Source organism: Corvus brachyrhynchos, unplaced genomic scaffold (assembly GCF_000691975.1).
Source record: "Corvus brachyrhynchos isolate BGI_N302 unplaced genomic scaffold, ASM69197v1 scaffold3, whole genome shotgun sequence".
NCBI lineage: Eukaryota > Metazoa > Chordata > Aves > Passeriformes > Corvidae > Corvus > Corvus brachyrhynchos.
In genome coordinates this window covers 1,312,404-1,325,055 of record NW_008237619.1, presented here as the reverse complement: position 1 = coordinate 1,325,055, position 12,652 = coordinate 1,312,404, and the positions used below count along the sequence as shown (strand labels likewise).

Below are 12,652 nucleotides of genomic sequence, written 5' to 3'. Positions count from 1 at the left end.
AGTTTGAGTACTTCTGGGCAGCTGTCACACAAAGAAAAATGGACATACTGTGCAAAGCTGCTGGCAAAACTGGGTCTTAAACAAATAATATAGTGGCTTTGGGAATTTGGGATTGTGTATACAAGGTTCTTAGCAGTTCACACAGGACCTTTTGTGACTTGTGTATATGAATGCAGTCAGCACAGGGACACATACATAAAAAAATTATCCTATATAAATAGCTGTCCTGAAAACAGACCTTAAGGAAACTGTTTTGAGTCTCTTGATCCAGGGATTAAAGCATTTATTCTCTTCTTTCCTTTCACCTGAAACCCACAATTAAACCAAATGAAAAAAATTACACAAGTACTTTTACAACCAGCATCCATTTTTTCAGAGCCCATGGCTGACAGATGTCTTAAATTCAGACTCATGAGGCCTTATGTTCAGAAGTCAGTTGTGCTTTTCTTTCTTACAGAGTTTTTATCTTAATCTTTTTTCTTCTAAATTTTTTTCCTTTTCCTTTTCATTTTATTTTCCTTCTTTTCCCTTTTTTGTTTTCATTGTTCATTTGTCCTTTTTTTTGTTTTTCTTTTCTTCTTTTCATTTTTCCCTTTTATTTTTCCTTTTTCTTTTTCCTTTCTCTTTTTCCCTCCTTTTTATTTTCCCTTTTTCTTTTCTTTCTATTAACCTCTCTTTTTTATAATTTTTGCTTTTATTTCTTTGATTCTCTCTTCTCCTTTTCTCTTTTTCTTTTTGATATTTTCTTTTAATTTTTAAATTTTATTTTTCTTTTCCATTTTTCTCCCTTTTTCTCTTCTCAGTCTTCTTTCTCTTTTTCCTTTTTTATTTTTTACCTTTCCTCTTTTCTCGTATGTTTGGTTTTTCCTTTCCTTCTTTTTCTTTTCTCCTTTTCCTTTTTTTACTAACTTTCCTTTTTTCCCCCTTTCCCCCCCTTTTCTTCTTTTTCTTTATATTTTCCTTCCTCTTTCTCTTTTGCTAGCAGGCAATCACCAAGCCTCCAACCCCGAACCCTGAAAGCAAAAACCAGACCTCAACATCTGCTCTTTCCTGCGATTTTTCTTAGCTGGTTTTCTGTTGTTGATTCTGCAGACAAGGCTTTGCTATGGGATAAAATGGATGTAAGTACCTGGCTCTATCTCTGCTTCTGACCTGAAAGCAAAAACCAGACCTCAGCATCTTCTCTTTCCACCGATTACGGACAGATCAGAGAAGAGGCTGTGGAACTTGCAGACGACAGCAGGAAGTGGTGAGGTACGACTGTGCTGAGGGACTGCCGGGTTCCTTACCCTCGCAGAAGAACCAAATCTAACTGACAGCCCCGAGCGCGACAAATATCCTTGTCCCTTTCCCGGGCAGCGGTCGCTCAGCTCCGAGAGCGGAGCATCCTCGGGAAAGCTCACGTTCCGGCGAAAACACCAACTCGCTGTTTTTGTTGCAAATGATTGCTAATCATTAACCGCTCATTAGAATAACACTCTTGAGTCCCGCCGACCCGCGGGCGCATCCGCGGGGCGCGGAGCCTTTTGTTATGCTAATCCGAGCTGACATCACTCCGCATATCAAAGCCGACGGGGCCGCATATAAGGCGGCTCCGGGGGCCGTCCCGTCAGAGCGGACCCGGTCCTCGCGCAGCCTGGCCCGGGTGGAGGTAAGCGGGGACCGCAGGGGGGTGCGAGCCACTGCCGGGACGGGTGGGAAGGGGACAGTGTCTCGGCGGAGCTCCTCGAAACGCCGAAGGTGCGGGGCTGGCCAAGAACAGGGGTTTGCGAGGCGTGGAGAGAATTCCAAGGAGAGGGGATGAATTCCGAGGGGATGCATGGGAGGAGGAAGACGTCGGGGGGTTCCAGGGAGAGAGGATTCTTAGAGGCTGCAAAGCAGACCTAGGAGATGCCAGGGAGAGGGGCGGCTTGGAGACTGCAAAGGAGAATGGAGACCTGGACGATGCAAGGGAGAGGGGAGACCCGGAGGATTGCAAGGAGGAGGGAAACCCGGGAGGATGCATGGGGCAGGGAGAACCGGGGGAATGCAAGAGAGAGGAGGCTTGGAGACTGCAAGGGAGAGGGAATACCCGAGGGAATGCAAGGAAGGAGGAGACTCGGAGGCTGAATTAAGAGACCTGAGACCCGGCGAGGGGAAGTACGAGTGCAAGAGAGTGGGGAGGACCCAGGGGAGAAGGAGACCCAGAGGGCGGAGAGACCCGTGCCCGATGAGCTGCAGGGGAGAGGAGAGACCCAAGAGTTGGAAGGGAGACTGGAGACCCAGGGGCTGAAGGCAGAGGGGGGCCTTGGAGCTGCAAATGTGAAGGGCAATGCAAGGGGCTGCAGCGGAGAGAGGAGTCCGGGAGGCTGCAGGGTAGTGGGGACACCCAGGGGCTGCAGGGGAGAAGGGAGATGCAGAAGACAACAAGAGGCAGGTGACACCCGGCAGCTGGAATCAGCTCCACCACCCTCTATTCCTTTTCTCTGCTCCCAGTCCTCACTGCAGGTCATTTAGGGATGTGCTACCCCTAAATCAGGCTGCTGTACTCCTGGAGAGAGCTGCAGGCTGGCAGCAGAGTCAAGTGGATGTCTTTGTTTCTTGGATGGGAAAACTGGAAAAATGTGAGCTGTATACTCACACGTTTATATACAGTTAAAATTGCCTATTCCCATCTCTGAGTTCAGAGTCTTGGAGGTGTCTGATGGGAGTGTATTCTGTGTGCCAGGGTGGGGCTGGCTGCAAACAGCCTTGAGATGAAGAAAAAAGAGAGCTTTGAGTTAAAAACAGCTCCTGTTTTTAGGAGTCCACAGGCCACTTGCTGTTGGTTTGATCACTGACCCAGAGCTCACAGAGCTGTAAACATCACATCTGCCTGAAAGTGTGTCCCTCCCCTCCCCGTACAAATTGCTCTTGCAAATGTAACCACTGCTAGACTGAGTGGAAAAAGGCATTATTACCTCTCCCAATAAAAGGGGTGCAATTGCAGGCAAAGATTGCAGTTCTTTGGGTAGGTATGGGGGAATTAGATAATTTCTCTTCCTCTACAGGGGCTGAAAAAACCCCTAACTGTGACTTTTTCAAGGCAGGGAGGGGGGAAGTAGAGAATGGTGTTGGCTGGTCAGGTTTAGTGAGAGGGTTTTAGACCATCTAAAACATTTTACACCTGACTCTTGTGTTGTCCAGCAGTTCATGGGAGTGAGATAAGGGGTCTGAAATACCTAAATAGACACTGAAAGGCATGGGCAGGATTAAGGGTTGAAGGTTTCCAGTGTACTTGTGGAGTGGTGGGAAGAAAAGGGCTCCCAAAGATTAAAAGACACAGAAATATTCTGAAACAAGAAGTATGTATGCCTGGATGCTTGTGGGAGCACTGCCTTCAAGGGATGCATCAAACCCAAATCCAAGTGGGCATTAAAGAAAAACAATCCATGGCAATGAAATCCTGCCTCCCTTGTAGGCAGTCAGTTTTGTCTCAGACTTCAAGGGAGCCAGGAACTCGCCCCTAGAGGTTATTAAAATCCTTTGTAAAGCAGCACTCCTCTAGTAACCCTTTACACCAGGCACTGGGGTTGGGATAGCCAAAAAGCAGCCTGAATAGAAAAATACGCTGCAGATGGCAGAGAAAACACTCAGAAATATTCATTCCCCCCAACCCAGTTGCTCCCCAAATGGGGATATTGAGGCAGAAAGCTGCAGCTGGACAAATCCAGAGCTGGGGATCTGGTAGGATACCCTTTTTCCAGGGTAAGTGGTTTCCCAAAGTGAAGCCGACTGCTCCAGCCATTTTCAAACCCCTTTGAGGGTGTGATGTGGGGAGATGCACAGTTACAGTTTGGGTATGCCAGTGTGCTGTGCGATGGGCTGTGGGATTCCAGAGATGCAATGTGGTGGGCAGGTTTTTCCGTTTATTTTGTTGTTGTCTTTCTCATGGGATGGGAAACCACTGCTAAGACCACAAAAAGCAGCCTGGAGAAGTGTCTGAAGTGAGTAACTGACGGGAAACCCATTTACTGCTATTATTACCGCTGCTAAAATAAGCAAGCCATGCCCTGGAGACAGTATTTAAGTCCTGCACCTGGTTTGTTTATTTGTTTGGCCTGAAGAAGGAAAAAACCAACAAAAAGAAAAGGAGTGTGGGGGAATCCTTGAGACCTTTTTTGTCTCCTCCAGGCTGCTCGCTGGAGACAAAAAAATGGGATTTTATGTTTACAAAGTTGCAGTCTTTTCGGTGAGCTCCAGGTGCCAAGGCCTTGGAAGAAGTGAGAGGCAGACTTAATGAGGTGAGAAGAAAAGCAAAAGGTAAAGAGCGAAACACATTTATTGTAACAGATCAGAGAGAAACATCTGCAGGGCAAGGGCATCTACATTAAGTAGGGAAATGTGGTTTTTATAATTTGTCTTCTCTGCAGAAAAAGAGAGAGGAAAAATAAATCTGGGGAGAGGAAAGGGAGAGATGAATAGCTGAAGATTTGGGCTAGTCTAAAGATCTATCTTTTTTTTTTCTTCTTCCTGAGCAGTTACACAAATTTTTGGGAGAAGGGGAGAAAAAAACCCCACTAAAGTGAAACAGCAAATAAAGTCTTGCCACATGCAGGGTTAAATGGAAACACACAATCAGACCATAACTGTGTAATTCAACCCATACGGTTTGTCTGCCTGTTGACTCAAAAGGTTGTATCAACGCTTGGCAAGGGAGGGGACTCAGAAGGGATAATCCAAACCTTTTTGTGATTCATAAACCACTCCTTTGCAATTTGGATAATAGATTTCTCTCTCGCAGTGACTCGCTAAACTTCAGAGTTAACCATAGCTTGGGCTCTTTCTCTCTCTCCTTTCAGGTTGTTCATTTCCAAGAACGAGCAACACCCAACTGAAGGAAAATACATTGCACAAAATATTAGAAAAACTCATTTTTAATTTTTTTTTTCTTTGGAGAAGGTGATTTCCTTTGGCAAGCAGGAGAAAGTGGAGAAAATGAAGCCAAGTCTGCAATTTTTCTTAGCTGGTTTTCTATTGTTGATTCTGCAGACAGGGCTTTGCTATGGGATAAAATGGATGTAAGTACCTGGCTCTATCTCTGCATTTTCAATGTTTTTGCTGGTCTTCAATGAATTGCTGGTCTCTTACCCCTTTGTACAACTGCTGTTTGAGGCATGCTGTAAAGCTGTTTGAAGAGCAGCAAGCACTGCAGTTCTCCAGGCATTGATTGATTTCAAGTGTGTGTACTATAAGCTTATGCTAACAATATGTCTCCATCTTCTTACTAAAATATGCATGATTTAGGCTCATTTGGGGTTTTTCCTCCTCATTGATACCAAGGGAAAGGCACACACTTGAATGCTCACATGAGCCACTTAATGAAGTTTCTAGCATTAGCTCCTGCCATGCTGGGAAACTCTCCCACCAGGACCACTGGTTATGCTGAGTAGGAACTGAGAGCGGCAGGGATGGCAGCTGAGATAATGCTGCCCATCTCCAACCACAGAGGATGCTTGACAGATAACACAGGTTTTTTGTGGACCTTTTAACCTTTGGATTTTGTGAAGGGCATTAAAAATGAGGCAAGGAGGGGGGAGGAGAATGAAGAAATACCAGGGGTTGTGGTCACATCGGGATTGAGTTTCCTTGGAGGTAAAGTCACTGCAAAGTGAAAACATCACTGTCTCATTTCTTTGCTTAAGCAAGCAATCAGTTAGTTGCTTACTGCAAAATAAATAAACAAGCCACTCCACCACCAATCTGGTTGCATGTCCTTGATGAGTGATCTGTCTTTTCTACTTGGGTTTGGAGCTGGGCACAAAATAAATAAGGGAATATGCGTTTGCCTCAAATGAGCATCTTCTGTAAAAGAAAAGGCACAATAACATACAATGCCAGGAAGACTCTGTAGTGCATTGAGGCAAGGATCTTTGGGCTAGGTGGTGAAACTGGGACAAGAGGTTCCTGTTTTGTTGCTCTGTCTGCCACAGGCTTCATGCTATGTCTAATTCCCACTCTGCTGTTCCAATCATTGTCATTTGAAGCTCTATTCATGCCACCCTTCTTAAAGGCTTAAATTTGGTTATCTACAAATTAAGGTATCCTGTTGAAGCCAGTACTTTTACTGCCCATCATGCAGTCAGGGAAGAGAGGATCTTCCAGATGGCGATTCATCTTCTCCGAACAGAGACATTCAACAGAAATGTTAAGTTAAAGCCTCTGGTGATGCCATGTACTGCAGGTAGCTGCTAGACACCACACCACTATCTGCCTTTCATATCCATAAAGAGAAGCAGAGTGAATCTCTCCATAGGGTGTTTAAATGCATACGGTCAGGTGGGAGGAATAATCACCTACTTTAGGGCATCTTTCAAGGTGGCATGCTTGCCTATGGAAGGAAGGCAGGAACTAGATGCTTTTTAAGGTTCCTTCCAACCCAAACCAGTCCATAATCTTTCATTTGCTGTCTCCATACTCTAAGGACCATCTTGGAAGTAGAGGAAAGTAAGGATCTGGTTTGCTCTTCACTGTCTTGGCTTTACACCTTGTAGTAGTCAGCAGAGCTCAATTACATAGACGAGCTGTTTCTTTCTGCCAGCTTCCTCCAGTATTTTGGCTCTCAGCTCTGCTTATATCCCGCACCAGGAAAGGCAGGCATCTCTGTTCTACAGGACATTTAGCAACATGTCCATGGGACTCCTTTGCAACCTTTTTTTCCTCCATGACTGACTGGAGGGACTTGGTCATATGCTTGGCATGGGTATCGCTCTTTAGGCAAGGTGCTGTATCATGAGTGAAGGGCTTGGGTTCCTCCAAAGGGCAGGGGTGAAATGAGCTCCAGAGGGAACCTGATAGTATGGTGACAAGCAATAGACATGAAAAAATGCTGGGAGGCAGGGCAAGGTCCCCAATAGCTTTGCTGTCAAAAGCAGCCTTTTGGCCACTAAGTGGTTAAGCTGCAAGGGTTGCTTTCAGGGATGAGTGGGGGGAGAAGCAGTTGGAGGCAAGACACCACAGTTGCTGCTCCTCCCCCTTCCCAGCAGACATATCCCCCCAATCAAAAAGCAAGTGGGGAAGATGAAAGCTGGGATTAAAGTGGCATTTGAAGCATGAACATGAACTGCATCCAGATGCACCACTGAGCTCCCCTTACACCTGCTTAAAACCTGGCAGAGACCTGCGCTCCCTGTCCACAACGCTTTGCAACTGGGATGCTGGCACCTGGGATTTCACAAGATTATGTTTGATTTTTCTTTCATTTGCTTTTTCTCTTCATTTCCCCACCCTTATTTTCCTATGGAAACACAGGCTAATTTTCTCCGCTCCCCATCACTCTTTTTCCTTGGGGCTCAGGGACTGTCCTTAGAAATTGCATGGGTAAGTTCTTGGCAAACAGAGTACCAAATACTGAGTAATACCTCAGACCTGCAATCACAGCCCTGGACTCATATTCTGTGTGCTGTACAATTGCAATCTGCTCCTGCCTTCTCTTGCTCATGAGCAGAGAGGGGGGAAAAAGGATGGGATGAAGAAAGAGGAAAGTGCTATATGAAGTTTTCAGCTGTGGACTTTTCTCAGCAGTCTGCCCGCTGCATCATTTTTGTAGGCATGGTGCCAAAGGCAAGCTTCAAAGAGGATTTGGGAGGGGAAGGGAGAGATAAGGAGGTGGGTTTCACCAGCCTGGAGTTGAGGGAGCAACTGATATGAAAGGTGATAGGAAATTAAATTTGGGTTTCAGTGCATGATGTAATTTTGGGGGGAGGAGAAGCAGAAAACCACAATTTTCAGCCATTTAGGACTTCTCAGTAACACAAATATGCCCTGTAAATTAGTAAAAGCAGGGAGAAGGTAAAAAAATGAGTTACTTATTTTATTTTACTTGGCTTATTTTTATGAGTTCTGTGGTCCAGATCCCCAGCTGCTGGAGATTGGTTCTGGGCACTACCAAACATCCAGCACAGTGTGTGGACAGTCAGCATCTCGTATACATGCTCTTGGTCTTGTATACATTTCTCTTGCTGGAGAAATTTCCTATCTTGGGTTCTTTCATCCGAGCTCCAGAGAGCTACTCAGGTGTAAAGCCAGAGTATGGCTCCAGATCTTTGCTGGATCAGGATTGTTATGGAGAGGCAGCCTTTCTCATGAATGTATATGAGACCCTGCATCTTATTTTTGCAAACACTTTCCCATCCTTAGAGCAAGGCAGGTATGTGGAGAGGTTAACTCATTTTGTGGTGTTGTGTCACAGTGGCTGGGAAGGTGAGGCAGCAATTGGTTTCCATGACATATCTTAGGGCCAATGCATCTAGCAATTCTATCAACTTCCCCATCTGCTTTTGCAATCCGTTTAGCTTTCCTGGGAGAGTTTGGGTTTGACCAAGCAGGTGCTGCAGCAACTTGTTTGGGTAGAACTGAAAAATAGATGAGCACTAGAGGGAGCTGCAGGCAGATGTGCATGCCCCAGAGGTCTGCAGATGTTGGGATGTTCAAGCACAGAGTAGCTTCTGAGGCACTTCTGCCTCCACAGGGGTTGGCATCTCCTCAGTCCTTCTGTATTGAGTGTCCCCATCAATGCAAGAGTGGTTGTAAATAAGCCAAATGCAGCAAGTGATTTGGGGTTTTTTTGCATGGCTTGCAGAATATGCCCAGGACAAGTGAGTGCTGGCATTAGGAATACCATCATTTTTTAAGTGGAGCTTGGTCACTTTGGGAAGTCTCTGACTGTTCCTATTGTGGTGACCCAATCATGTCTTGCGTGCTCTGGAGCCATCCCCAGCTGAGTCCCATTCCCAGCTGTTGCTGCACAATTCCTGTGGTTAAATCGTAGCTCTTCAGAAGCAAAAGGTAGCTTAGCCACACCTTTTGGTGAACACAGGATGTCCCCCAGCCCACCAACCTTGAGCAGCCCTTCTGCAGCCAGAAAAAAGCAGGGGAGAAAATGGAAAGATTTTGTGCTTCCTGGCAGCTCCTCCTTCTCTCCTTCAATCAGTAGTGGGAAGGAGCTGGCATATGGAGACTGTGAGGAGACTGTCTGCCTGGCAAGGGACTGCTAGATGATCTGCTGTGAAAGGACTGCAGGATGGGGATGGCAGGAGGGGAGTAGTCTGGAGGTGAGGAAAGGGGGGTGCCATGTCTTTGAAGTTTGCTCTTCGCTCCATAGGCAGCTCAGGAAAAGTTGACAAAGCTCCGTGGCCTTCCTTGGCGCTCGGTGAGCCAACTCACTGCTGGCATTGACTACAGTCAAACTTGGGCTTGAAGTCAACAGCCTTGTGCCCACTACTGCCAGCACTGAATTTGGCACCATATCTGAAAGCAGCTCTTATTTTAAGCTTTTCAGTGTTGGTTTCCCCACACACACACTTCTCTCCCTCTTCCTCCTCTTTCTTCCTTTTTTTTTTTTTTCAACCACATAAATCCTACTTCTCTGTTTGAAAAGGCTTTGCAGAACCAGGGGAAGCATTTACCAGGGGATGTGGTGTCTTTCCCAGGACTTGTGGTCCCCAGACTGGGACTGATGCAGGGCAGGGTGGCAAGGGCATAGGCTGCTTCTGACTACCAGGAGCTTAGACAAGGGTATTGTAACACCCCTGCAAGCCTTTTCCAGATTAAAACCTGAGGAAATGAGGGTCCTGCAGATTAAAAACCTGCAATGAGATAAAATACAAAAAGAACCCTCAATCTCTGACTCTCTTTATTAATGTTTACCACACACTTCACTCTCCACAGCCATGTAATTTTGTCTAAATCTTTTTGTTTTACCCAAATCCCTGCAAGATTAAACCATTTAGGAATAGGCATTAAAAAGAGTCCCTTTTCAGAAAGCAAAGCTGACAATTTGGAGCAGATGTTCACGGTTTCACCAGCAGTCCCTTTGTGAGACCTTCTGAGATCGTGTCACACAAGGGAGGGTGGGGAGATGCCTCCAGAGAGAAGATTCTTCCACCCTTCAAATGTGTTTTAAAGGACACCAATGTTTTGCTTCTCAATTCAAGGAATTTTTCTCCTTTGGCTTGACCAGGAGCAGTGTCCTACTCACAGAGTACCTTGTAAACCAAATAATGTATGACTTTCATTGACATCTGCTGAGATCTGAAGGTGCTTCTTCCTAAGCTGCAGCTCCTATGAAAAGTCCTTTCATGGAGCCCAGACATGCAGGAATGGGCCCATACCTCTCAAAGGACCTAACACTGCAGAGCATTAATGTTTTCAAATGAATCTATTAACTGCCTGAGATAATTAAAAGAGTAAACGAATGTCATGATCATCTATGCATATTTCCATTATGTTTATGGTTTTCTGTCAGTATCCATAATTTCAATTGAAAGACCTGCTGTGTTATATAGAGAGCAGGAGATGTTTGGTTTAGGCCCTGTTTATTTAAAGGGATAAATCAAATATGTATATTTAAAAAAACCTGAAACAACCACCCCTTAGTTGTCTGGAGAATGAAGGATGGGGCAGGAGAATTAAGAGAGAAGAGCATGATGTTATCAGGAGGAAACAGTGAAAAACAGCATTTCCAGGGTGAAAGCAGGTAAAATCCCCTTTTCAGATGAAGGGTGTGAGTCCACAGAAAGATGTTTGTCAGGGATTTTTTTCCCAAGTTGAGAAAATGAAGGCTATTCTACTAATTATGCCCTTGAGGGCTGGATTTTCAGGATGGTTGTGCCCCTTTGGCTCCAGTTTCCCTCCCAGTGCTGGTGATCAGTGGAGACTGGGTGAAGATAGGACAGAGACCCATCACCAAATCCTACCATGGACCAGACTCTCCTGGGGGTATTTTTCTTTCCACAAATGGACATTGTTTCCCAGTAATGTCTTTGCAGGCAGTGGGTATCCCTCCCCTGATGCTGCCAGAATTTAGGAAGCAGGGAGGGGTGGTGCATTTCCACGAGGAGGGTTTAGAGTGACATGGAGTGGAGAAGATATTCCTGAATATAGGACACAGACTGGGCAAACCTGGGTTGTCAGGGCATGGACTAGATGACCTGTGAATCCTCTCACATTCCTGATCTGTGATTTATAAATGCACTTTTCAGTCTCAGCAAGTGACTACAGCAACTGAGTTTTCTTTTCCGTCTCCATTACCTTTTACTTTTTCCTCCCCATGCTTGGAGATGTTTCCAATTATAGGTTCTCACAAGCAAAGGTGTGAAGGTCAGGCCTAGCAGATGTTCAGAAAACACCTTCCTGCATCTTGCAGTTTTATTTTTGGTAGGCTTCCTAGAAAATTTTATGAGAAAGTTCTATGAGAAAAAGCCATTGCTGCCATTTACTGAGTTCTCACCAATCAGAAGGTATTTTCCCTCTTCCATGAAGTACATGGCCTTCTTGTTGCATTATAAAACTGCTTCTCTAATGGTGATCACTTCAGGCCATCTGTAATAATACAGTCTCATCGCATCACATCCCCTTTTTTCACACTGAGGATGAGTTTCGGTCTGAATTCTGCTTTCATCCCAACCTGTAGGTGGTTATTTCTGCTGTTCATGACTTGTCTGTAATGGTGAGATAGAAGTACCTCAATGTAGCCTTCTAGGTCCTTTAAAGAGGCTGAAGACTTCTATAAAAGATCAGAAAATGTGGTGCAAGACCTAGGTGATATAAACATCCTTCTGGAGGGCCAGCTAAAACACTCCAAGGCCTCTCAAGTGCCACCCAACACCTCTGATTAGAAAACTGAGCTGGTGCCTCATAGTACAGCCTTTCTCAGAGACTTGGAATGTTCCTCATTTGCCTGCTTTGAAGCTCTGTCACTTCTCCTGCCACACCCTGCCTGCTTCCCTTGCTGCTGGGACATGGTGTGCTGGAGTATTTATCATTTTTACTCTATTACTGATGAGCTGCTTTGGCCTTTTGCCTGATTTGTGTTTCAGCCTATTCCTGAGAGTTGCTGATAGGCTTTCTGAAATAAGTTTTCACAGATGCCTGGTGTCAGGTGCTAGGGGTTGGACATATCTCATTCAGCTCTGTGCTTATACCATTCAGATGTCTGTGTCCCTGCTCGGTGTCTGGGTTTCCTATACAGAGCAGAAAATGACTACTTCTAAGTCATGATGGTATCTTACTGTAGGTCTCAAAAGCACAAAATGCTAACTACTTCCTAGATGTGGCTTTTTGCTTTCCATGGGTTAAAGAAGGACCCTGAAGGACTACTGTGTGGTCCACACTGTAGAGGTTTGCAGTCAGGTGACAGTCATACTATTCAGAGACTCATGTCTCTGCCTTCAAGGATGTGATCTCGCTGAGACACCTGAACACCCAGCATATCACCAAAAAGTTTTGTCTCCACCAGCTCAAGTTCACATCTAAAGCAGGATAAGTTGCCTTCTGGATGGGCCCCTCTCCAAATGGAACATTGCATGAACACCAGTGTGTACAGGACTGAGATGAACCACAGGGCAGAATTTCTGATGTTTAAATCATAGAATCATTTAGGTTGGAAAAGACCTCTATGATCATTGAGTCAACCAATAACTTAACACTGCCAAGTCCACCACTTTTTCCTTTCCCTTAAAATTCACTGGTAAGATGTGGGAACTTCTGTTTGTAGTATGTTTAACAGACCTTTTAAATACATGTATGATGTATGTATTTATGTAGCTAGCAGAGCGGTGGTTTCCCTTCCAATTATCTAGTTTCCAGAAATGCTAAACTCCAGTCACCTGGGAATTTGTCAGTGAAGACCTAT

The 12,652-nt window shown here is 45.2% G+C and overlaps 1 protein-coding gene across 4 annotated transcripts in view; it reads left to right on the top strand.

The window, feature by feature from the left end:
- Positions 1–1,133: 1,133 nt before the first annotated feature.
- Positions 1,134–12,652, top strand: part of WNT11 (Wnt family member 11) — a 28,978-nt gene continuing 17,459 nt past the window's right edge. For 2 of the 4 annotated variants that reach the window (XM_017731677.1, XM_008631668.2), the window contains exons 1-2: positions 1,134–1,651; positions 4,921–5,039. In XM_017731677.1, coding sequence (XP_017587166.1) covers positions 1,532–1,651; positions 4,921–5,039 — 239 coding nt within the window. In that variant the 5' untranslated portion in view covers positions 1,134–1,531. Of the gene's footprint in view, positions 1,652–4,152; positions 4,263–4,820; positions 5,040–12,652 lie in introns of all 4 variants that reach the window. The other 2 variants (XM_017731679.1, XM_017731678.1) reach the window with 2 other exon arrangements.